At 48.2% G+C, this 26,418-nt stretch overlaps 1 protein-coding gene across 5 annotated transcripts in view; it reads right to left on the bottom strand.

The window, feature by feature from the left end:
- Positions 1 to 1,053: 1,053 nt before the first annotated feature.
- The window catches only part of shroom4 (shroom family member 4), a 47,556-nt gene continuing 22,191 nt past the window's right edge, over positions 1,054 to 26,418 (bottom strand). The window contains exons 3-14 of one of the 5 annotated variants that reach the window (XM_034568987.1): positions 14,302 to 14,529; positions 7,289 to 10,235; positions 5,652 to 5,713; positions 4,329 to 5,129; positions 4,189 to 4,222; positions 4,120 to 4,149; positions 3,590 to 4,089; positions 3,310 to 3,439; positions 3,096 to 3,197; positions 2,833 to 3,003; positions 2,278 to 2,420; positions 1,054 to 2,142 (exon numbers count right to left, since the gene is read on the bottom strand). In XM_034568987.1, the coding sequence (XP_034424878.1) occupies positions 1,974 to 2,142; positions 2,278 to 2,420; positions 2,833 to 3,003; positions 3,096 to 3,197; positions 3,310 to 3,439; positions 3,590 to 4,089; positions 4,120 to 4,149; positions 4,189 to 4,222; positions 4,329 to 5,129; positions 5,652 to 5,713; positions 7,289 to 10,235; positions 14,302 to 14,529 (5,317 nt within the window). In that variant the 3' untranslated portion in view covers positions 1,054 to 1,973. Of the gene's footprint in view, positions 2,143 to 2,277; positions 2,421 to 2,832; positions 3,004 to 3,095; positions 3,198 to 3,309; positions 3,440 to 3,589; positions 4,223 to 4,328; positions 5,130 to 5,651; positions 5,714 to 7,288; positions 10,236 to 14,301; positions 14,530 to 17,655; positions 17,987 to 26,418 lie in introns of those variants that run through there. The other 4 variants (XM_034568988.1, XM_034568990.1, XM_034568986.1 and 1 more) reach the window with 4 other exon arrangements.

Below are 26,418 nucleotides of genomic sequence, written 5' to 3'. Positions count from 1 at the left end.
TAATTATTGCTCCGAGGCCTCAGACGTCTCCGGCCTCCTGTGGCTCGTTCCCATCACCACGACACCATCAGTATGTTTTAAAGCCCCCCCCCACTCTACGCTCCACACACACACTCCATCATCAGTATTAACGACGGAGGCATCAACTCCCTTTAAATGAGCTCCTCCACCACAAACCTCCAGCTCCCGTCGAGCTGCTGAACGACTCTCAGGCCTCCACCATCATCCGTCAGCCTCCATTTAGCCCCCGGACCTATTTACTCAGCCGTCCCACCACACCCCCTCCCCCCCCGTTCACCACAAATCACCACAAATCACCACAGGAGACAGGAAGATAAAATACTATTATTATTATTTATGGTACTTTTTTTTTCTTCTTTTTGCAGTTACAAAAAAAAAAAAAGTGACGTCTTTTTCCCGCTCGTTTTCCAGTCGGTTTATAAAACAGCTGCTGTTACGATACAGGAACACGTGATATGTACAAAACAAGAGAAATGAAGGAGGTGGGGAATCTGCGTCTTTGTTTGGTTTGAGAACAGCAGGAAGAAACCGAGGGAATAAACAAGAGTTAAACTTCTGAACACAACATTTAACCAGTGACGCTGATGAAGGTGTTTTTTTGTCTGTGTGTGTTTTCAGAGCTGATTTATTCAGAGCAAAGAGAAAAGGTTCAGGATCGGGGGGGGGGGGGGGGGGCAACACACATCACAACGACCACGAGGGGAAACTGCGTCTGTGGTGAAATTCTGACTTTGAGGGTTTTGAACATTTTGAATTTAAACTTTGAAAACTTAAAAACATCAAAACTTTAATTGTTTAGCTTTGGAGGAGGTGGTCTTCAGATTCTGTCCTTTACACTGAGCCACGCTAGCTGTTTCCCCTGGTTTCCACTCTTTATGCTAAGCTAGGCTAACTGGCAGCTGGATGAAGCTGTGTATTTACTGAACAGACGTGAGAATGAGATCAACCCTCTTTTCTAACTCGGCAAAGAAATCAAACAAAAGAAAAACTGCAACCTCAGGATTCAATCTGATCTAAACACAGGAAACTTCCTTTACTCTCCGATCTTCTCATTTCTTTTACAAACAATTCCAGTCATAAAAAACAAATCAAATCATTATATACACACGGTATACAATATAAACACAAGTGTCTTCTGTACAGAACAACAGTCGGTGGAGTCTCAAACTCCACAAAGTGAAACAAGTTACAGCCGCGGACGTTACGAAGAATGCGAAGTGATGCGATGCCGGATTATACGGTTTACGTGTTTCTACGTTTAGCTAACGTCCCAGTGACGGTTAATGAAGCTGCAAACTGGACGTCACCATCGGGACTTTAGTGTCGTTAACGATTTCAGACATGAATCTGGAAAATGTTCGGGAAAAGGGAGTCCGGACATTTTCCAGAGTTTTGTCGTTTCTTAGCACGAAGCACCAAGTTTCTCTGAGACTTAAATACACAAGAAAAGAAAGAAACAATAAGCAGCACCAAGTGGAAATGTCTTTGGCAACGTAGTGTGATCGGTTGAGAGTGGAGGAGTGTTACAGTACGTGCTTCAGGCTCAGAGAACCTCAGGATGAAACGGTTCCAGTCTCCGAACGAGAGGAAAACAAGGTTCTTCACGTGGTGTCGACCTCCTCTGATCTCAGATCACAGAGACGAGCTGTGGTGTGTTTCTGTTGTTCGATGTCGGCAGCCGTCCTCTCGTCCATCTTCAAATCCAGTCCTTGGGTTGGACTGAGCCAGGCTAGCATATGGTTTCCATGCCTTATGCTAAGCTAATTAGCTGTAGCTTCAAATCGAACAGAGAGATATGAGATCAATCTTCTCATCTCAGATCTCAGCGATAAACCAAATGAACACATTTAAACTGAACGTTGTTTTGATCATAAACTCGACTCTGTCTCGAGCTCTTTCCTCCATCGTCTTCAAACCGATTCGGAGTTAAGCATCTTCAGATCCTTCTTTCTTCAGTAATGTCCGTATCCCATCGACATTCCCAGTCCCATCCCGAGTCCCAGTCCCAGTCCCAGTCCCAGACTCTCCCTCAGCCCCCTCAGCTGCTCCTCTCCCAGCCGGATCTTATCCTCCAGCTGCCTCTGCTCCACCAGCAGAGCAGCCTTCATCTTCACAAAGTGACTACGGAGAGAAACACAGAGACAGATACCTCATCAACACAGATTTCAAAGATTGGACACAATAAATCAAAATAAAATGATGTTCTATCGACTCAAATGAACGTAGGACAAATAGTTTTGTGGTGCTGTGAGGTACCTGTAGTCTCTGTGCTGGTCGGGCAACAGGCAGCGGGCCAGCACCCGGCTCACGGCCTGTTCTCTGCGGTCCACATGGTCCTTCAGGTCCTGGGCCTCTGACAGCTGCCGCATGAGCTGACGCTTCTTCTCCAGCAGAGGGAACTAGAGGGCAGGGAGGAGAGTGAGTGGATGTGTTCAAACTTTGTCGACTCTTCTTCTTCTTCTTTAGCTTTTAATGATCCTTAACTTTAAATTCCTTAAGTTACCGATGTCATGAAGCAGATAAAGTGGAACTTAACCTTAACTTAAATACTTAAAGATTTCCGTCCTATTTCATCTGGCAACTGCAAATCTTCATCTCTCTATGATTAACTTTAAATCCCCCTTTTTCATTCAGTCACATGTCTTATCGTGTATCTCTGACATGTTTCTGATGTAAACAGGCTCCTTCCTCCTGCTTTCATAAGATGTATTTAACTACAGCTCATCCCTCCTCCGCCTCACAATCCCTCTGTCCTCTGTCCCCTGTCCCCTGTCCCCTGTCCCCTTCTCGCCTCCCTTCCTTCCTCCTCACCCGGTCGTTTTGCTCCGTCTCCGGGTCCAGCGTGTCCAGCGTGGTCTCCACCCGCAGCAGCCTCCCGGACAGCGACAGCAGCAGACTCACCACCTTGTCCAGGTCGCCGATGAACATGCGGAACTTGTCCACCTCGTTGGGCTTACACACCGACACCACCATGTTCTCCACCTGAGGACAGAGACGAGAGCCGGAGGTGAGCGAGGTCCAGGAGGAGGCTGAAGATGAGTGTGAATAACCAAGTGAAGGAGGCGCCCCCCCACCTCGTCTCCCAGCTGAGTGTTGGCCCTGATGTCGTCCTGCAGACCCCTCTGAGCTTCTCTCAGCACCCCCAGCTTCTTACGCAGACTCTCCATCAGCTGCTTCTGCTCCACACACAGAGAAGAGAGCTGTTATGACACCACACAATGAAACAAGCAGGCAGCGCGTCTGTCAACGACCACATCTTCATCGTGTCGGCAGCGATGCCCGCGCTACCTTGTACGTCAGCTCGTCGTCCTCGTCTCTGTCCCTGTGGTCGGTGAAGTCCTTCATCTGCGACAGGAGCTGAGCTTTGGCGGCCGACGTGCTGTAATAGGACGAACAGCTGGAGCTCGCCCCGGAGCGCCTGAGGGAGAGAGAGAGGAGAGTTCACTTTATTCACGCAGATGAAACTCGAGATGCAAAGTGAGGAAACAGACACAGCTTCGTGAAACACGCTGATTATAAGAGAACATAAACAAGAGTGAAACCCTCGGCTGCCTCCTCCTCTCTTTACCTGTCCAAGCTGTCGGTGTTGTGCTCCGGGCTCTGGTAGGCTCCCCTCCAGCTCTCCGTGCCCGACTCGCCCTCACTGTTTTGGGGGAACAGCTCCTCCAGGCTCAGCCTCTCTCTGCTGCCCTCACTGGTCTCCAGCTCCTCCTCCACGGAGCTGCTCTCCACCCTCGTCCTGCCCGACGGCGAGGCCTCAGAATCCGGAAACGTGTCGATGTCCGTCTCCAGGACCGTCACTGGCAGCGCGAAGCACGGGAGCTCGCTGGTGATTGGTTCCAACTCTCCTGGAAGCTCCTCCTCCTGGAAGTCATCGATGTCCGTTTCCATGGGGACGTCCAGGTCGGCCTCCAGGCTGTGCGCAGGACTCGGGCTGAGGGTCGTCTCTGACTCGGTTCCTGGCTCTGGGATCTTCGGCTGCTCCTCAGCCTGGAAGCCTCTGTTCACACGGAGCTGCTGCTGCCGCTCGTAGTCGATGGAAAAGTAGGATTCAGGAGGAGAAACTCCGTTTTCTACACCAGGAGGACGAGCGGATTCACTGTGAACTCTGGGAGAAGGGGGTCGCTCCCACTCGGCTCCTGGTCTCACGTTGTGCTGCTGTTTCGCTGTCGTCCTCTCGTGGTCGTGAACCTCAGACGACCTGCAGAGACACAGAGGAACCAAATATGTTAAATAATAAAACTTTAAAGTAAATGAAACAGACTTGCCAGATTAATTGTAATAAATGAATTTTCCTCCCATCTCACCTGCTTGTGTCTGTCGGTGGTGAAGGTAAAGACGATACGACTTCCTCCTCCTCTTCCTCCTCCTCCTCCTCCACCTCCTCCCCGTACGAGCTCTGCAGGTGTCCCTCCCTCTCTCTCTGGGGCGGGGCCACCGGCCTGAACGCCCGTCTGGAGAACATGGGACTGGGCGGAGTGATGGTGAAGGACCGGTCCTGAAACTGAGCCCGATGCTGATTGGACGGGGCGTGGGGAAAGGTGTGTTCCTGGGTTTGCGTTTGGTTGCAGTTGCAGCGGGGACAGACCTCCGTCACCTCCTTCCTCTCGGGGGGGAGACTGTAGGACCTCTGCCTGGACGTCTCCGGAGGAGGGAGGTACGAGGAGGAGGGAGACGCATAGTGTCCCTCTGCTGTGTTGATGGAGGGAGGGATGGAGTGAGGAGCGGTGGAGGAGAAGAGGCTGTGGTGAGATGCACGCCTCCGGTGGAACTGCTCCCACTTCGGCGGCGGCGGTCTCGGCGGAGGCGGCGTCTTCTTCCTGTTCTGCCTGACTGTGCTCGCTGCTTCTCCCCCCGCTCCTTCCTCCACCTCGCTCAGCGTCTGACTGGTCGCCACACAACTCGACGGCGACCAGCGGTGATTGCTGTCAAAGCGGAGGTCGTTCTCGGACATGGCTCGTCCTCGCAGCCCGAGGGGAGCCGGCGGGGGAGGGAATGAACATCCGTTGCTGCTGTCCACGTCTCTGGGGCCACATCGACCGTGGTGGTGCTGGGGCTGAGGGACGCTCTCCGGGGGTCTGGACTCTCGCCTCCAGCCGGGGTAGTCCCTGTGAGGTGGAGGAAGCACAGAGACAAATATATATATACAAGCAAATACAGAATAAAAGAGCATTTTCATATAGCATTAAAGGAATCATTCAACAGTTTTAGACCCCGCCTACATAGGCTCTTGATGAATGTGTGGTGGGATTTTATGGGACACAGAAAGTGAAATTGAAATTTTAGTGTGTTTCTCTTCCCCCCCCCCCCCCCCCTTCATGCTACATACAGGAATCCTCATCCCACCCCATATTATCATGGTCACATTCTGAAGCACGGATGATTGCTCTGCACACTTAGAGCTCATTACAGTCGAGTCCCAGCCGAGCGCGACTGAGTGGGGTTTCCTGGCCGGCGGTGCACAATGGGCCGACCCCACCTAACGTCCCCGGAGACTCACTTAGACACAATCAGATAGAGATGGAGAAAGTGTGCGTTGCCACGTCAGGTCTGACTTAACCTCGGACTTTTGGAAAGTCAAAGAAACGACCCCTGACATGAACGTGTGTCTGTCGGAGGAAGCGTCTCACCTCTCGGTCAGGCTGTACTTCCTGTTGAGCGTGGTCGTGTCCTGTTTTCGGGCAGGATGCGTCTGTGGAGGAGATTTAAAGCAGCTTATTAACACCAAAGAAATGAGGGAAGGCTTCAATCTGCAGCAAAGTGCTGGTCAGCAGAGGGAAGTGGGTGTGTTCCTCCGGCCTGCGGTCAGTGGGGATGAGGCTGGATTTAGAGTCCAGCGCTCCATTATAATTTTTTGGGCATTTCCTGGAAGTCTTTATCCTTCTGTAGTTCAACCTTTGCTTTTTCTTTGAGAAGCTTAAATGCTTCGAATTTCACCAAAAATGTATCGTCTGTCGATAAGTATTAAATATATTTGTTTGTATTTGTGTTTTCTTTTTATTTATAGTTACTTTATGTATAAACTGCAGCATATCAAGCCTCAATTACATTTATTTGTCACAAGAGTTCATAACGACATCTAAGGAATCATTGTTTTAGAATTTCTTTACTCCCGATTGGCATCTGCCTCCATTGTGGTTCTAATCCTGCCGAACCTTTGTCCTCGAGATGGTGCTGAACTCAGACATTTTAGTTCTGCACCTTGACCTGTGTGTGTGTGTGTGTGTGTGTGTGTGTGTGTGTGTGTGTGTGTGTGTGTGTGTGTGTGTGTTTCCCTGGTGTGTGTGTGTGTCTCTGTCTTATCTCAGCCTTGTCGTCCATCCAGCACATCTGTTCTTGTTACAGCGGCAGATACCAAAAAGAAATTCCACGCTCGGAGGTTATCGCGGCGGCATCAACTTTACAACCCTTCATTTGAAACGCAGCTCTATGTGGAGGAAGCTGAGCTTTGAGGTCCCCCCCCCCCCCCCCCCGAGGCTTTGACACAGAGAAAACAGCAACACGGTGTCAGCTTGGATGAAATATCTGCTGATCTGAAGACAGACTTAGTCCAAGACAAATGTCAGCTTGGCTTCGCTCAGCGTTAAACCATCAGCTCACTGATCGGTGGAAGTTCACAGGAGTTCAGACCAGAGGCTGCCCCCCCCCCCCCCCCCCCCCCCCCCCACCACCCCACCCCCCACCCCCACCCCCCCCCCCCGCGGAGCCTTTTGAATCAATTTGTGGCAGAGATGAAACCCAACGCTGCTATTATCGCTTACACAAGTGTGCGCCGCTGTTGCCCAATTCCCCCCCCCGAAGTTCCCTGAAACTATTTCAATGATCCGCTGAGTTTTCATCGGGAATTTCAGACTTGAACCACATGCAGGACGTGAGGTTCCACTACAAACCAACCGTCCAACCACAGAAGACTTGGACCGAGACGCCGCTCGGCTCCAGCATCCCAGTTCGGCTCCTCCTTCCTCCTCCTCCTCCTCCTCCTCTCTCCAGAGGTCGTTTCTGCCTCCACAGCCACAGTTTCATTTCACAGAGCTGCAAAGTTTATCTTCCACTGTGAGAGGTGCAGCGACTGAGCTGAGCAGGCCTGACTTTAGTGCTGGAGTTAGAAATCTAAGAATGTATTAAATAACTGAAAGGAAGTGTATGTTTGCCAAGTAGGAATAAATGTGGCAGGTTTTTAATAGCACCAACTTCACCGTGTTTTTACCAATAAATCCAGTTCCTAACTAACAGCCTCGTGCTGAGTGTAGTGATGCATTGGTCTTACCTCTGTAGGTGTGTAGCTCCTTGACGTGTGTCCCTGCTGCAGAGGCTGCTGGTTCTCAAAGGACTGTGGGGGGGTGCAGACGGGATGAAAGGCCGATCGCGGGGCTGGATTCTGGCTCTGGGAGAACGCACGAGGCTGGAGCTGGAAGTTGTGTTGGAAGTCTTGGTGATTTTCTTTGCCACGAAACTCCTGACGCGAGCTGAGCTGAGCAACTTCCTCCCTCTCTCTTTCTCTCTGGAGCTCTTCCTCTCTTTCTCTCTGGAGCTCTTCCTCTCTTTCTTTCTGGAGTCTCTCCATCTCTTTCTCTCTCTCCAGCTCTAGCTCCCTCTCTCTTTCCCTTTCCCACTGTCTCATCCTCTCGTCTCGATCCCTCTCCCGCTGCATCCCCCTCAGCCGCGCTCTCTCCATTTCCAGCTCCCTCTCTTGTCTTTCCTTCTCCTGCTGCCGCTCCCTTTCTCTCAACCTCTCCTCCCTCTCTCGTTCCCTTGCCCTCTCCTCCCTCTCTCGTTCCCTTGCCCTCTCCTCCCTCTCCCTCGCCTGGTCCATCTCCTTCTCTCTCTGCCTCTCCCTGCTGGTGCTCACCGACTGCCTCCTGCTCTCCATAGTGTTTGAAAGCAGGGAGCTTTCCTGTGGAAGTGCCCCCTGGTAGGAGTATCTCCTCTGGGTTGGGTGCAGACTGAGCTCCCCTCCCTGGTGCTCAGGGTAGTTCGTGGGTTTCTTCTGCCGACGACTCGACAGGCTTGGAACATTCGACCCAGATATGCTCTTGCTCGTCTCCTCGAAAAACTTCATTCTATCTGCAAATGGAAGGATATCGGTCTCCTCCATCCGAGAACATGAAGAGGTGCGGCTATGGGAGGAGGTGGAGGAGGAGGAGGAGGAAGTATAGGTACAAACCCCATGTCGTGATCCTGTGACCCCTAATACCCTCTCATCCGGGACCCTACACCGTCGGTCCTGCTCTAGTTCTGGTTCTGGTTGGAGTTTATGCTCAGGGGTCCAACGCCAGCGGCGGGCTTTCCCGGCAGGAGCTGGTTCTTCCACAACTCGAATGCCGACACCAAAACTGGGCAGGACTGGGTCCAGAACCTGCACAGACCTGGACGTGTTGTTGCTCTGAGTGCAGGTTGTTGATGGAGGCTGAGTTTTCAAGGCGTCATGGGTTGATTCATTTGAAGTGTTTGGTTTCTCAGCTGCTGCTGTTGTCCTGATGTCTTCGTGCATCACAGGTGAAGCAAATGCAACTTTGGAGCTCCTCTCTTCCTGTTCGTCATGGAGGTCAGGACCCTCCTCCTCCGGGACAGTCTCCCCACTACAGAGCAACCCCCCCGGGCCACGGCTCCTCTGCAGCGAGGCCTTTTTCCTCTGGATCTCGTTGCGGAGGTTGGTAGCAAATCGCTCGTTGCGACGGCGGTTCCGTCGATGGTTCCTCGACGGGGTTAGCTTCTTCATCGTTGCCTCTCCTTCTATGTTCTCCTCCTTCTTTCCTTCACTTATTCCTCTGTCCACCGCTCTCTGCTCCTCCAGTAAAGTGTCCATACTGGCAGCAGCACTGAGAGGCTCAAAGTCACTTTCAAGTATATGGTCAGAGCTCAGTTTTCCCTGGGTTCCACTGGGGTCCACTGGTACGCTCACCGAGCGGCCCCAGGGGTGATGATGCTGATCTGAGGAGGGGGGCCCGCCATTTACACACATCCCATCGAGTCTGTCACACGACACATCACCATCCCCTTCCAAGAACACAGATCCTGGGGTGGAACAGCGGCTGCCGTCCCATTTGGTTGACGGGGCGTGGAGGGGGTCATGAGCGGCGTCCTGCTCCTCCCTTGCAGGTTGGTGGGAGGACTGGGACCACTGGCTGCTACACAGGAGCTGATCAGGAGGGTGTGACGGACTGTAGGGCTCCGATGACGAGCCGTCACTGTTAAACTGCAGCAACTGGAGTTGTGTGGCGAGGAGCTTCTCTGGGGCGCTGTGCCGGTGTAGCCCCGTAGGGGAGAGCTTGGTGTCCGACTGCTCTTCAACCTCCGTGGAGGATTGCGCAGGTGAGGAGCCAGGAGGAGACGAGGGGACGGGGACGGGGACCGGGGAGGTCGTCACCTGGTCAGAAAGGTGATCTGAGGTGGCGTCTAAACTATAGTCTTTGTTAGCACTAGTGTCACATCTGGTGTGTGTCACGTCTCTAGTCTGTCTCTGCGTGTAGTGCGAGTCTGAGCTTTCCTCTCTGAAATGTCCAGTTTTGTCACTTTCTTCTGGGGCCGAGACGAAGCCGTTGTGAATCCCTGACTCAACATTCAGGGATGACTGGTTTTCCTCAAAGTAAGAGGTCAGACTGGACGCTTCAATGGGAGCAGAGGCACAGCGCTTGTTGGCAGCATTACTGTGACTCCTTGTTGCTCTGAAACTGTCCTTCCTGGTTGGAGGCTGAGGAGGACTCGTCTTCCTCTCCTCGGCGCCTCCTTCTCCATTTCTCACAGTCTCAAAGTTCCCTCCCCTCCTCTCCACCTCATAACAGCAGGATGAAGGCCTCGCCCTCACCTCCACAGGCCTCCGTCTCGGCCTGGTGAGTGACCTGGATTTGTGTGCAACCAGCTGTGCCTCGTCCGGGGCCTCGGTGGACGACCTCCCCAGGGTTGAGGCATCACCAGCAGGGTAGTCTCCACACGCTGGCCCCAGGCTCTGGAGGAGGTTATCCATGGAGCAGGTTTCGCCGGGCTTCAGCGGCACAGCTGCGTAGTCGGATGTGTTCGAGCTGGCAGAGAAGGAGCTGTAGGCAGAGTCTCTCTTGTTGTTGAAGAGGGTCGGGTCCACGGGGGAGTTGTGGGAGTCGGAGTACGGCTGTGCGGTGGGCGTCGGCGTGTCCAGGCTCTCCATGGAGCCCAGGGAACTGCTTCTGTCGGTGGAGGAGTAAGGTCTGGACAGCTGACCCCACTGCATGGACAAGTCACTGCAGAGAGAGGAGACGCAGAAGATCAACGTCAAGCTTTTCAAGATCAGACATCAACGAAAAAATGACTTCACCTCCATCTCTGGGAACTTGGAATGAGCAGTTATGTTATTATATAATTTGTATTGTATATTAATTATTGGGAAAAGAACAACAGAGTAGAAAGAACGTAACAAAGAAAATATCCTGTTTCATCGAACACAAAGAAACTTCGAATGCCCCCTCGGAGAAATTCATGCGGTTTCCTTCTAATCAGTATAATGTTACTCCTCGATTGACATAATGGCCAACTCTTTAATAAACTACATACAATAAGTCATCTTTAATTTTCAGATGCACAAGCTGCGCCTCTCCCCCAAGACACACACAGTTTATTCTCCTGGAACAAAGTGTTTGAACTGCACCGCCGAGTGAATCTGTTTCCTATCAGTCGTAAGCTGAAGATCCACGGCAGCCCCATGTGTTTTTAAAGACCCTCGGAGGACGCCTCTTTAGGCGCACAGGGATTTCCTCCTCATCAACTCCCACTGCCCGGAGTGGAACTCTCTAAGTCATCCCTTGATTCCTCTCGTCCTCGTTCTCCTGCCTCTTTCGGATTCGTCCCGTCCCGGCTCCTTTACGTCAAACGTGGATTTATTACAAAACTGCCCGAGAGTCGAAGGCCACTGATTGAAAGTGACGTGGATGTTTACAGACGAGCCCGCTTGTGTGTTTTCTCACTAATAACAAGTAACAGGAACTACAGTGATTCTCAAGTGAAGTCGAGTGAGTTTAATCTTTATAACCAATGCCCATAAGTCTTTACAATCTGTGCGTCACTGTCTACGACAACTTTGACCTTGACTCGGATCAGGGAAAACTATTTAAGGGGGGAAGAATGAAGGATAAGAGCAACAGAAGATGGCTGCTTCCTCCCTCTTCTTCGGATGGACAGACATGTAATAAATGTCCCATATATCAAATGTTGTGATTGCTCAACAGGCCCATGAATCTGAGCGCTGACCTCTGCTGGACTCCGACCTCCAATCTTCCTATTTCTGTTCGCTTCTTCCTCCAACTTTCTAACAATAAAACGTCCAAGAATTACACACAAAAGAGAAACGAGAGAAGAAGAAGAGAATTTCCCAACAATGCAAACTTCTTGGAGAACCACAAAAGAAAAAGAACTGGCAGTAAAAAGTTAAACTTGAGAGAAAGGGGATATAAAAATACATTTACACAAACTGGCTGATGTTGGGTCACCTTCTGTTCTGGTGCTTGGTTCGAGTCCAACTCATAAAAGGGCTGAATGAAAATATGCAGACATTTCACCCTTTATTATTTCTCTGCTGTCTTATTCAAACAAGAGGGAAAGTTGCCAAGGAGAGAAAGCTGAGGAGCGTCTGAAGCTCTGATCTCAGAGCAGTATGGGAAACAGACTTATCTCCGGGCTATTTCTGTGGCATTTATGGTTTACAATCCATGAAGGGATCTGACAGCTGGGGGGGGGGGGTAAAGGTTTCAGTGGTCGCGGTAGGTTCATGCTCTTACCATTAGAGTTTATAAATACTGTAAAATCCAATGAATCCCCTCAGACTCAAACCAATGCTTTTACACATGCACGTTGGTGGGATGCGACCTGGAGGACGGGACTTGAACCAAGAAAGAATCCATTAAATATTTGGTGCGTATCCAGGATTTAGTTTTACTTTCCCATAGAATAATTCAAGGATCTTGATGAAAACCATTAGAGTGCCTGATATCTCCTGGTGCTAATATGAATGGATTAATAAAGAAAATCATCTAAATGGGAATAAATCATTCCCAAAATACTCGTTCCCTGTGATGACACACTCAACTTTTCTTACTGTACAGAAATTAATGGAAATGACAGAGTGGCAGGAAAACCCATCTAAATATCACTGTGAGTCTATAGCACTGATTTCAAATGGTCTTAAAGACTCGACTGATCCTCGTTTAAACACAAAGGAGCTCCACTGGGAAGAGAAGTGTTTTTATCTGCATGAGAAACTCCTCTGGAGGAAGTGAGCCGTGAATGAGAAAGCGCCGGCTGCTGTATAGATTTGACCTGAGTGACAGCGGGAGGGAGACGGGAAATGAGACGGGAGCTGGACAGGAAGTGATACAGTCCACTCCCGCCCAATCAGACGGCGACGTGAAACACGCGAGGAGGTGGACGCGGGTAAACCAGCGTGTTCACACAGACCGGGATTAATCCACAAGTACACACTTTAACACTCTCATAACCCGTTTGGATGTTTACACAAAAACACACACTCTTGTTTAGTGTTGAAATTAACACACACACGCAGATGCAGACGGAACAAAACGTCCCTTCACACAAACACAGTTTATTGAATGTCTTCCTCTCTTTGTCCACATGTTCTCAGAGTCACATGCCATTGTCCAAAGTTATGCCGGGGAGCTGCCTCCTCATCAGATGGTGTGTGTGTGGGTGTGTGTGCGTGTGTGTTTATGCTGAGATCAGGCAGGGGAAACTGTGGGAATAAGAGACCCACACACACAAACACAAACACACACACACTGCTATGTAATCCATGTGGGACTATTAAATCTAATAGTGGTGCCTTATATCACTGATTGTTATCGGGAGCAGAACAGTTTGAGCAGCTGACGCACTACGAAGCTGACAAAGGGATAACGTCTATTTGCATTGTGAGTCAACACACACACACACACACACACACACACACACACACACACACACACACACACACACACACACACACACACACACACACACACACACACACACACACACACACACACACACACACACACACAGCGGCGACTTCCTCTTTCCCTCTGAAGGATTACAGCTCCGCTCAGTGAGATCATACTCCACCTCAGCCTGACTGGACAATCCAGGCCTTTGTCCCGACTGCATCACAATAATATAAATACACACATTGTCACATTAAGAACTGGATGGATTAGTCATTCAAGCAGAAAATGTCAGATATCACCTGGAAATGTTACATATTTACATTTCCAGGTGATAAATATGTAAATATTTGATATTAGGACGTCGTCTTGGACTTAAACAACTTGTGGTGTGTGTGTTTTTTTAAAAACTATTTCCCACGTTCTACAAACCAAACTGTTGAACAATTAATCAAACCAAATTGTACACACTCAGATATCAGACCCCTAAAACAAGGCCTGAATGTTCTCATCAAGATTTCTGTGTAATTTCTTGAGAAATTCCCCAAAACGTTGATACAATCTCACAATGTTAAAGACCCTCAATTAAATCCGCTCCACAGAGTTGAAGGGGTTATTCTCCAGAACCTCCACCAAGGAAATCAGTTCAGTAGTAGCAGGAAGTCGCCAGAACCATTTGTCAAAGCAATCAAACTTTACCCTGAACGGTTGAGTCGTAAAGTATCATCTGGCCGACTTAGACCTTTATGCATCTGGAGTCCACGTATTTGGGATAAAACTGATGTTAAGTCCTCTAACTAGACATTTTAACCATTCATTCCAATCATTCGACCCTTTCGGAGGTTTAGATGCAGTTGTTTTGCACATTTTTAAAGCTTTTATTGATAAAGTGATTACAGCAAATCAACGACTGGCCCCTTCGTCTACGTCACGCGTCTCCAGTTCCACCACGGTCAAATCGAACACACCGATTTCACCGCTGCAGCCGAAAAACCCCGACCAGAGACAGACGGACGGACGGACGAAGGTCAGGTCACCAGGGGCGATCTGACTCACTTTGGAATGTGGATATAGAATCCAGAAATAGACCAATAAGCTTCCTGCGTGGGCAGAGTTGACACAAGAACACGGTGATGTCACCTGCTTCCTGGCGATTGTTGACTTTAAGGAACCAAAAATCCCCGGCAGCCGGTTACAGCCGACCTCACCACAACATGACTCACTCCCTGTCTGGTTAAAGCTTAACACTGGCTGAAGCCCATTGGCTGATTTCAAAGCCCCAATAACAAGTCTCTAGATTAGTGAAGAAGTAATATAGGTTATCAAGTAAGTCATTTCATAATAATCACATGTTTATCAATCTGAGAGATGTGGTTTTTACCTGTTGTCAGTTGTGTGCCAGGGTAATGTGTAGGGGCCGGGGTGGAGCTGCATGGCAGACGGAGGCGGCGGCGGAGGGAGAGGAGGGGAGTCGGCGGGGGGGAGGCAGGTCGGAGGAGGAGGTGGAGGAGGTGGAGGAGGTGGAGGAGCCGGGGGAGGGGGAGGGAGGGGCAGCTCCGACAGCTTCGCCAGGTGCCAGGAGTGAGGCCTGAGGAGAGGAACGTTGCGCCTGCGGAGACGAGAGGGAGAAACTCGGGTGAGGATCGACGACACCGTGGATCAAACCAATTCACACATTCCAATATGTATTAAATATCTGGACTTCAATTCATATCTGAAAGCAGCTACAGCTAAATGAAGGTTGTAATCTTTTAACGTTTCTGATTTGCAACCTCTTCTCCAGGAGCCTTTTAACCTCAGTGCAAAGCATTATTATTATTATTACTTCTGTCTATACTAGCTGATTTACACAGGCAGGTTGGCTAAGATGACATCCCTGCGTATTTGCAACCGCAGTTGTAAGTGCTTTGGAACGTCGGGGCAAACATAAAACTGCGACCCACTGCGACTGAACCTCGCCAACCCAGATCCTGTGGAAACAGCTTCCTACAGGAGATGTTTGGACTTCCATTAAAAACCCATCTAACATGTACAGTAAGCTCTCCGGTCGTATCCGCAGCCAGACATTCCACTGCATCCCAAGATATTCACTGATTCCCTGATTCAGACGTCCGACACCATGTGCTGGCCAGATTCTACTCAAACCCCTGCAGACTGTGAGAGTGTGAGACACGGAGAGGAGAGGAAAGAGCGAGACACCAGGAGAGAGCGAGAGAAAGAACAACCACATATAGATTCTCACAGTCTGAATGGACGTCTATGTTGGGAATCGTATATTTTAGACGGGTGGGAATTCGGCTGCTCGATGAAAATAACTTTGTGCAGAGAATCTACGCAAATAACAACTTTACCAATACAGCTTCCGAAGGGAAAATGTTCAAGGTCGTTTCACGGTTGAGATACAAGGACTTGTAACTAGATCTGGACCCTTAAGGACTTGAAACTCGACTTGGAGTTATATCCACAGACTCTTGATAGATTTGAGAAGACTCAAAACGTTTGTCTTGATTGACTTGACCCTTAACTAACCCTCATAATTGCCTCTACTGACTTGAAACTAGACTCCGATTCAGGGTTTCATTCCCGACGACCCCTCAAAAAGCGACGACGTTTAAGGTTCTCAGACCGAACGCGCGGAGACGTAAAAGGAGACGGTTCCGGGTTTTGCAGACAACAACATTTGGAGGTACAGTTTTGGGAGAGGAATGTGGATTCTGGCAGCACGAGGGAAAGGAAAGGACCGTTTCTGAGTATTATTGTTTATGATAAAGCAGGAGAAGGAGAACCATTTCCAAAACAAACACTCTTGCTTCCTGGTTGTGGCTCCTTAAGAGGGATTTCTATCTGAGCCCCCTGATTGTTTGACTCCGCTGACAATGTCCTTAAATTATCCCCTGAGAAAGTTTATGTGGAGCCTGTGTGTGTGTGTGTGTGTGTGTATGAATATGTGTGGGAACTATCCAAGCTCAACCAGACAAAATACCATTATCGCACCTATAACAAACATTTGCACAACCCCCCCCCCCCCCCTCCTGCTCCCTACCACCTCCTCTTTTACTCCAAGTTTAGCGATCGGAGATGGATGACTGTGAAAACGAAAACAAACCATGTGACGCCGAAGTTACAGTCGATGGAATGTGAGTTACAGAAAGAATGATGACAAATGTGTCGTCTTGCAAACTGAGAATGTGATGCAGGAAACTTCTCAGCGGCTTTGAAGCGACGCAGGGGGGGGGTGGGGGGTGGGCGTCCATCGTGTGCGTGTCACAAGTTCTCAGAGGTTTTAAGTTACCAACTGATAAAATCTGTCCGTTTTCATATCATTTACAAGACAAATAACGAACACTGTGATATAGATATTTATTTAAATATATAAATATATGCAATACAGACAATAACTAAATCTCATCCTCTCAAATTACTAAAAAACGATCCATAATAAAAATGTTATAATCATTTATTATAGATCCAGAGTGTGTTGTGTGCAATTAAAGTCGACCTTCTTAATATCAAAGATGTTTAATACGACACCAACAAGACGCCTGTTCCTCTGTCAGGTTTTGAAGCAGTTGTGTATCTGGACGGTGAAGTCAGAGAACAACACAATCTCAGTTATTTATCTTGGGGACTTAAGTCAGTGGGAAAGAACCTCGGGGAGCGCTGTGTTTGTCGAGGCTGCGTTCGGAGAGAGATATCCACGGAGGCTCCATGAAGTCTGTGTCCCTTTCATTCGCTGGACACAGGAAACAAACCGAAGCTGGACTGAAACCCTCCGACAGGCCACAGCGACCGACGCCGCTATCGCCTGCACACGTTTGTAAGAACTCAACTAACGGCCCCCTTCCTGTGTCTCACACTGTAACCCAGTTGGCTACCTGTCCCAGCTGAGAACAACCCACTCAGAGAAGGAATCACATGAAACATATTTGAGTTTTTGCATAATTCGCTGGCATACGAGAAACAACAGCATGCGCTCGAAATGGAAAAAAACGAGATAACGAGTTAATCCGCCGCCGCTGTGGTGTTGCTGCAACCACGACAAGCCAGGAAATCAAATCAGGTTTGCAGGACATGGAAATCAAGTGTTTAGCGAAGGCAGAGACCAGATATGTAATGGGAGCTGGAGAATAGGGGACAAATGGTGAGAAGAAGAAGAAGAAGAAGAAGAAGAAGAAGAAGAAGAAGAAGAAGAAGAGGCGATGAGTGTCGACGGCTGTCAAAGGCCGAGAAATTGTGAATTCTTGGTCTTTGCGGCTCTGAATGCGCCTCTATGAAAAGGAGCCGCTGGAATGTCCCAGTTAACGGTCAGAAACTGCAACAGCTGACTGATGCCGCAAAGGTCAACGCGCATAATCTGATTCACTCACACACACACACACACACACACACACACAGTAGTGTCAATACAGTACAGGACAAGATGCCAGACGGGCGGTCGCACAAACAGATTTAGACTCTAACACAGTCTCTCAGATAAGGACAGAATGTGTTGTAGAAATACTTTGACACGAGAGGAAGGTCTCAGCCCAGAGAAGAGACGATTTAAAGACACGATGACAAGAGGTTTAAATACGAGTGTGAAAAAGTGCATCATGTGTTCAAACCCCGTCCCCGGGAAAATAAAAGAGCAGCTCGACGACAACAACAACGCTAACTTCATATTTCTCCTCAAAAGAAGTTTCATAAATTGAGTATTTGTCCGTATTTAAAAAGCTGCACGACTTTCAACACCTACCAGATTCAACGGGGCAGAAGCATCCACACTCACACTGATCCCAGCGCAGCTCCCAGCATCCCTGACACCCGCAGTTCAAGTGCGAGGATTAACAATCTACTGAGGGAAGCGTTCAGACGCGTCTCGGACAACACAAACTTCACCTAAATCCGCCTCTCGTCGGTTGAGGTCTAAGCGAGGGAGACGGGTCGTGTCCACAAGGTGCGCGACTGGGCGGAGGGTTGAGTCCGAGTCACGGAGCCGATGTCCGTGTGAAGTGTGTGGCAGGTTCTGACCAGGAGGGGACTGATCCTCACATCCCCTCCTCTTCCTCTCCCCCTCCTCCCTCGCTGGAAGACAAAACATGGCTATTTCTCCCTCCTGCACTCTGCATTGCTCTCTCCCCCGGCCCTCTCTCTCTCTCTCGCTCTCTCTCTCCTCATCTCATTCTTTCCCTGCCTCGCTCGCCCCCTCCCAGGCAGGATGTGTGAGTCAGTAAGAGAGGAAGTATTGTGGAGAGCAGATAAAGTAGTGGACGGCTGCTAAAATAATACCCAGGGTTCCACACTGTTATTGTTCGACAGGGAAAAATGCAGAGGTACTTCCTCCTTGTGTGTGTGTGTGTGTGTGTGTGTGTGTGTGTGTGTGTGTGTGTGTGTGTGTGCGTGTGTGCGTGTGCGCGTCGGTGTGTTTGCAGAAAGAAAAGAAATCGAAAAAGAGCAAAGCAAGCAGAGAGTGCTGGACAGACACAGGGGCTTTTTCACTCTGGCAGAGAGACGAGAAAAACAAAGTGTGGTGAAAGAACGGGAACGTCGGGGAGGATGGGAGGTCTGCAGGAGAGGATCAGAGCCTGTGGAATAATCATCCACCAAAAAAACAATGAGAGGAGGAGAAACTCGTCTCTTGTCACTCGTCTTATCGCTGAGATATATTTCTTTTAACACACACACACACACTTCTGCTGCAGGGGCGTTATCAAAGAACTATGGCTTTGACCATTGTGCTCTGGGCTCCTGATAAGATGCTGCTGCTCTTGACCTCGTTTTCAATGAATGAATACATCACTTACTTTATTGAATATCAGACAATACTGACAGGTTCAACTTTCAAGTTTTTAAGTTTAACGGCTGAAGGAAAAGTTGGTTCTCGTGGGGTCAAAGTGCAAAAACTCATGGGAAAGACAACAAGCAGCATAAAGACAGAACAAGACCAGGAAGGTGGGCGTGGCATTCGATTGGTGATCGACAGAATAAAAAATAAATATTAAATTATTCTTAACAACTAATATCCAGTTGTAAGTTATAAATAACTGAGTTATGCTGCAACTTGTGGCTCAAAGTGCACATTTCCAACTGAATATAAATGAACAACACAGTCCGACATAACCTTTAAATATCAAAACGATAAACTATGAGCCTGAACAATAGTAAAAACTAATCCACACTGATTCAGCACCGACTCGTGCATGTGACATTATTCTTTTCAGACTTTTCAAAGTGGCCCTTCTCTTATTATTTTTGGACCAGACTTGAACCTCGTGGAGGGAACATCCAGAGGTGTGAGCGTCGGCCATTAGTTGAAGTTTAACCAGCCGCACAACGGCAGACGCCTAATAACAAGCGAGTGTCTCGGCCGGCTTCAAAGGATTTCCTGCAGACTTATATCTCCTGCAGACTGTGTGTGTGTGTGTGTGTGTGTGTGTGTGTGTGTGTGTGTGTGTGTGTGTGTGTGTGTGTGTGTGTGTGTGTGTGTGATGCACGAGCAGATTCCTCACATTCTCCCTTCACGGGGGGAAAAGGGTTAACTGCTCGAAAGCCTAAACAACCTCAGCTCCTCCCGCCCCTCAGTCCCTTTGTGTTTGCAGGCAATTAGGACGCATTTGTTTGCTTTATGGGTCCGTGTGTGTGTGTGTGTGTGTGTGTGTGTGTGTGTGTGTGTGTGTGTGTGTGTGTGTGTGTGTGTGTGTGTGTGTCTCTGTTTATACTGCAGACCCTCATCACCCTTGATTGTGGATTTCTACACGACACACTCACTTGAAGACACGCGTTTACTGCTTAGACGCACACATCACGTAGACATTTGGACATGTAGACTACTGCTACCACACACACACACACACACAGACAGACACACACACATACACACATACCAGGTAATCAGTACAGTGAGACTAGGCTCATACCAGAGGTCGATGGCAGGAAGGGTGAAGTCCACTTTAGCTTCTGCAGCACAATGCACTGTTTGTTACCACTCGACCCACTAGATCGTGTGTGTGTGTGTCTGTGTGTGTGTCTGTGTGTGTGTGTGTCTGCGCACTCCTGCTATTTACTCCGTCCAACTGTCGAGAACGTTTAATCTGACTGTTTTCTAAGAAGCGTTTCCATCAGTCTCTGCCCGATCGCATCACCTTCATCCAGCGTGATGGAGGCGACATCAACGTGTGAGATCTCAGCTGCAACTCAACGCCTTTCGCCGGAGGAACCGACAGCAGGATCCTCGTTAACCTCTTTGCCTCGACTGTAAATCCATCAGTTAGTGTTACACCTTTACCAGAGTGAACCGAGCTCTTTAAAAACAAGCACATTAACCGCAGATGGAGGGTCACGGCCCCGCGCGGCAATAAAGTTAAGATGAAAACCTTCGCGTCGCCTCCAACTTGGAGATGTGATTAAACTGGATTTACGTTGGTTGTGTCGGACGACGTTAACACAACACTGATGCTTGAGTTACGGGTAGAGCCTGGATAATAGGGATTTTTGGGGGATGATGCCGTCACAATATTCGGGATTAAAACATTTCTGATGTCAATGCAAACCACAGCAAGAAGCAGAGATACTGGGACGTGTCAGCGTGAGTCGAAGCTCACTTGAATAAATCACTATCAGCTGATGCATCAGTGACAAGCAACGACTGGAATGAAGGAAACAAACGTCACTAAAAAAAAGCATGTGAGCCGTCTTGAGAAATATTGATGAGCCGAGACTAGTTATTAAACTTCTCGTCTGCCAGCGGCGAAGCACAAGGCCTCGCTGTTCAAAAGGCTCTGATTTGATTTATTTCCATCGCCGCCATTTCCTCACAGACGTTGGAAGAACCTCAGGACAATGAGCACGTCCAACAAACATTTCCTGTTCCCATTCAGAGTTTTGATTGTGGTGCATTGGGAATCAAACGTACATCTCTGCGTTCGCATGCACACACACTTCTGCTGCAGGGGCATTATCAAAGGACTACGGCTTTGATCACTGTACTCTGTGCTACTGACAGGAGATCAGAAAATACAGAGAAATTCAACTTACACGTTTTCAGGTTTACTTTTATCGTCGTTCATCCTCGTGCGAAGCAAACGGCTGAAGGAGAAGTTGGTTCTCGTGAGTACGGATTTTGTTTTGTGTGTCTGCAGCAGTGCTTCATCTCTTCCTGGTTGCCAGGGGGATCAAAGTTCAAAGTGTCTTTATTGTCCCTGCAGGGACGTTGGTTTGCAGCCAGGATGTACAAAGACACGCACAAAGACACGCACAAAGACACGCACAACACTGAATAAAACACGTGTGGACATCAACATGACGTGACGGTCAGAGCGAGGTGGAAGAGTTTCATTCGTAAAATACTCTCTGTCATTTAAAAGTTGAATGGCAGAGACAATGGGCGTCAGATACGTTTTTCCACTCCGAGCTTCTCCTCACTCCTGACTGGTTAACAAGAGGCTTTCAGATTTCAAAATAAAATGACAGAAGGTGTAATACAAGTACAAGCGCTGCCTCAACAAGTATGGTGAAGATTTCGTTGCAGCCTGAGAACATCGTGTTCGCGCTGTTGAAATAACTTCGCTGTGGCCTGAGGTCGTCCACGGTGCAGTTTTTAATCTGTTATTTCATCTTTTGTGCAGCTGTAACTCCTCCTGTCCGACAGTTTATTCAGTCGCCCTCCATCTTTTAACGCCGCTTCCTCGGCTGTTAACTGACGGAACACGAGACTCACACAGCGATGACCAGAGAAATCCAGATCAAACTACAATACTTGGCTGATTGCGGTCATTTTGAACAGGACTGTACGATTAGCTGAAGTTCGTCTACTGACAGAAAGTGACTTTGATTATAAATAAAAGGCAGTAAGTTGATTTGCAGCCACATCAAGGAGCCGTGAGAGATTTATTTCACAGCAAAGGTGAAAGTCAAAAGTCACGAAACAGGAGGGGCGAGCAAGGTTACAGGGTTTAAAGGGAAAAGCCTGTCTCTCTCTCTCTCTCTCTCTTTTACCACCACTGATGTAGTGTGATGACGCCTAATGTCCCGGCTCTTCTTCCGTTCCATGACATGCGCACACATTTCAAACATGTGTGTGTGCGTCCAAGCTGGCCTCTAGGAATTTGTGTACGTCCGAGACGACCACTGTGTGTGTGTGTGGGGGGGGGGAGTCGCTGTTTAATGGGCCAGTTAATAAAATCCAGGCCAGAGGAGACAGATAAACTGTGGAAGACCACACGCGTAGTGGACAGACACACACTCACACTCACACACGCACACACACACACACACACACACACACACACACACACACACACACACACACAGTACCAGGGCCACAAATAACAATCATTCTGCCGACTACTTTGCTGATATAAGAAAATGAAAAAGTTGTGAATCATCACTATTGAGGGGCTGGAACCAGCTCACTAGCAAATAAGTAATAAATAAGTAAATCAAAAGAAGGGGAACAGCTCAGTAAAGAAAGTTTGTCACTGAGCTCAGATGCTAGTTTTGCTCCCCCCCCCCCCCCCCCCCCCCCCCCCCCCTCCACCTCTGGACTTTATCGATGATCAAGCTGGTTCAACTAAGTTCCCCACATCTGAAGTATCATAATTACAAGCAACTAAACTCATGGGACGGAATTCCCTCTTTCATTGTGCCGTCGATAGCGAGGAAACTTTTTTGTAATTATTGGAAAGAATTCAGAATCGTCGAGGATTACGAACTTCACTTCTTTCCCCACCCTAATGAGGTGGCAATCCCATAAACTCCCATGTCTGCCCCTCAGGCGGCCGCTGCCCCCCCGCCTGTGATCGTTGTGTTGATTTAGTGCTGCAGCACATGAGCTGAAACACAGACACACACAAATATCCACAGTGTCGATAAGTCATCCTGAAAACTGCGTCACAAAGAAAATTCTTAACATCCAGGGCTCTAATCAGACCCAGAGTGTTGTACGGGTGTGTGTGTGTGTGTGTGTGTGTGTGTGTGTGTGTGTGTGTGTGTGTGTGTGTCTGTGTGTGTGTGCGTGTGAGGAAGAGGTCTTGAGGAATGCCAAGAATGTCTATTGTTCAGTTTGGGAAGCAGTGATGGGGGGGCAGACTATTGTGTTTCACGGTTCTTGGCACCACAGACTTCAGTCTTGCCCGGTCACCAGGGACCCTGTGGTACCAAAATCTAAACAACGGGATGTGGGAGTGCGTGTTCAAGTGTGTGTGTGTGTGTGTGTGTGTCTGTGTGTGTGTGTGTGTGTGTGTGTGTGTGTGTGTCTGTGTGTGTGTGTGTGTGTGTCTGTGCACACATTTTGCTCCTGCGTCTGTCTGCGATAAAATACCAGATGAATATGTAACGTGTGCTCGGACCCTCGCACACCTTCTTCTTACTTGTGACAGTCTGAGATCCACTAACTGGACAAAAAGAGCGAGTCAGCACGTTGGACGCTGACAAGCTCGAGACCGTCTGAAGATAAAAGATGAAAAACTAATATTACAAATGAGCAAAAACAAACTGAGGAACTGAGCGTCGCTGCAGAATCGAACCGAACGCTCGGAAACCACAGATCCCAACAGAGCAGGGGGAAAGTTCAAGTTGAAATGTTGGAGAGGAAGGAAAGTTTGAAACAACTTTAATCCAAGTTTCATTTCAAATCCATCAAACATCCGTCGTCAGCTGAGTTGGAGAAGTTCAAACTGCTCAACTTGTGACACGCGGCTCTATTCGCCTCCTGCAAAGTAGGACTAATGATTATTACTCAGTTTAATCTGCTGAGACTTTCTTCAGTTAACTGATTCAAGGATTTATCTGTTTACAAAAGGACACAAATTGGTAATAAAATGCTTAAGTTTCCCCACAAATAAAGTAAATGTTGTCAAAAGTCTTGTTTTGCAAAGCAAAGCGTTCCCTGTTCGACTCGAGCTGATGTTTGACCTGATTTCTGAGAAACACGATTCACTTTGGACTTTCGCACAGTTGAAGCTGAGCCACAAGTCGATTCCTCAAATTGTACAAAAACTACTGAAATAATAATATTGTATAATCAGCTTTGGGTTTTGCTTTTCAGCAAAACCCACAGATATTCGGTTTAATATCACTTGAGCCAAAAAAGAACCAAATCCTCATATTTGAGGAGGTAAAAACATTAGAATTTTAAGACATGATTCAAATAATTATCCAATTATCAAAATCTTCCAAACAATGTGAACATGAGTCACTGAATCTGAATCTGAGAACCGGCTCGTGTTCAAGCGTGAGTCAGGGAACGTGTCACAACATTTCAAAAATGTTATTTCACCTAAATACCCCAAAAAAAAAATAATACAATAACCACAAACCCCAACTCTTCTTTTTTCTCTTTCCCCCACTTTCTCTGTTTCCATTCTTTCATCTGGTCGCCCTCCCGCCCGTTCGGCCTTCGGCAAAAATAAATGTTTGGTTAATGTGAAACGGAGATGAAAGAGCGAGACGTGATGAGAGAGCCTTTGTCATAAAGTCCTGTTTATGCTGTCAAAACATCAGCCTCTCTAGTAATTATCATTTTAATTCCCCCAGGTTCGCTCCCGCTGCCACTGGGCCGGTGTCGCGCTGCCACGTACGTCCACTCCTCAGTTTGTGTTGCTCTGTAATCTGACGTCTCTTTCCCCAGCATTTGTTTTGATTTGCTCCTGATCTTGTGGGGGGGAGAGATTTCCATCCGAAGAGAGGTTTGTAGGGAAGTGACAAGAAAAAAGATTGATATCAGAATAAAAACAACAAGCAGCTGCACTTTCTCCGTGGGTAGAGAGACCGTGAGCCAAGGTCTCGGTTGGCAAAACCGCAACCGACAGCGCAGAGGTAGAAAAATACAAAGTGCATTCTGGGGGAATAAATCATGGAGATGAGGAGGAGCTGGTAATTAGAGATTAAAGGTCTCACATCCGTCTACAGAGTTTCGTGGAAATGCATTCTCTGCTTTTTGTGGAATCCTCCTGATCCCACAAACAAATAGTCAGGGCTGAAAATAACTAAGAGGACAATACTATAATTGGAAAAGACACGTTTACGTGAAACAAACTGAGCTCATTCGGCCAAATGTGGCGAGAAAAGCCCCTTGAATCATGAAGGGAGGTTTCAACTGAGAAAATAACATCATCCTCCACAATTAGGAGAGAGAACAGAGTCACAGGAGCATTTCAGGGGTTTCTGGGTAATGAAGTTTTCCACGGTGCACACACACAACATAATGTAAACATGCACACACATTCAATGCACACACACACGCGCGCACAGCTGCGTCTGAAGAAGCGGTTTCCCGTCGCCGTCAGTCAACGTGTTTGGTCTTTGTTTCGTTCAGGCTGCTTCTTTTAACACAAACACACAGATTCTGCCAACGCATTAAGTCCCAACTGGACGGGAAGTTTGGGAAGAGCAGGAAATGATGCAAAAGCCGAAGAATGTCCTCCGGCCTCGTCCACGGCTGCCCACTGAGACACACACACACACACACAGACACACACAGACACACACACACACACAGACACACACACACACACACACACACACACACACACACACACACACACACAGAGTACAGTTGGATCTAACAAAAGGTCTGTGAAAACAGGAAGTAGTATAGAGGGAACATTTCCAGGTCGAGCCAAAAAAACATCCTTCTTTCCCCCTTCCAGAAATATATTGGAAAAAATCATCAGTCAGCGATAAACACCCCCCCCCCCCCCCTCCCCGAAAGATGTAGAGAGACGAAAACACTCCTGGGGTTGACCTTCCAGTGAGAAAGTGAACGGTCACTTCGAAGGGAGCAAGGAGATGAATATCTGAAAGTATCTCTATCCACAAGGGGGAGCCGTTTGGTTATTGTCAGACTAATTATCTAATTATGGTTTGATTTGTTTGTTTCCCAGCAGGATTACACAGGAACTGCAGAAGTGATTTCCTTGAAACTGGAAGTTCTCTGCCTCTCGACACTGTTTCCTTTATGACGGTGGGACACACAACACGAGTCACCGTCAGCTGCCTCGTTAAAACGCCTGTGAAACATCGTCCCTGAAGTAAAACACCAGAGCACACCGCTGTCTTCTCCCTCCACTAAAGTGCTGGGCAGGCCAGTGAATTCCTGTGGTTTGCCAAATTTAGCCTGCAGGCGTCTTCTCTCCGCGGAGCAGGACAGCGCTGCGAGTCCGAATTTAACTTATTTTATCTAAAGAATGAACAATGGTTGTGTGAAGGATGTAAAGTGGAAAACCTCAAAACAATAACTGTGAGATGAACAGAGCGAAAAGCGAACGTAAGTCAAAATGTGCGGAGACAGAATTACAGTGAGGAGTTTCAACGTCCTTTTGAAAGTCAAGACAATATGAGAATAGAGTGTTTTTCATTTCCGCCGTCACACAACCGCTTATTATAGTTATGAAAACCAAACTCAAATACATTTCACCCTTTTATAAATCCATTACGAGCTTTTTTTTATCAAAACCAGAGAAATTCCAACTCGAGCAAATCCTCGTCTCTCCTCAGCAACTCTGTGTTTCCTTCCTCCACC

Source organism: Hippoglossus hippoglossus, chromosome 18 (assembly GCF_009819705.1).
Source record: "Hippoglossus hippoglossus isolate fHipHip1 chromosome 18, fHipHip1.pri, whole genome shotgun sequence".
Classification (NCBI taxonomy): Eukaryota; Metazoa; Chordata; class Actinopteri; order Pleuronectiformes; family Pleuronectidae; genus Hippoglossus; species Hippoglossus hippoglossus.
Note: the sequence above shows the minus strand (reverse complement) of the source record. Positions and strands in the feature narration are given on the sequence as shown.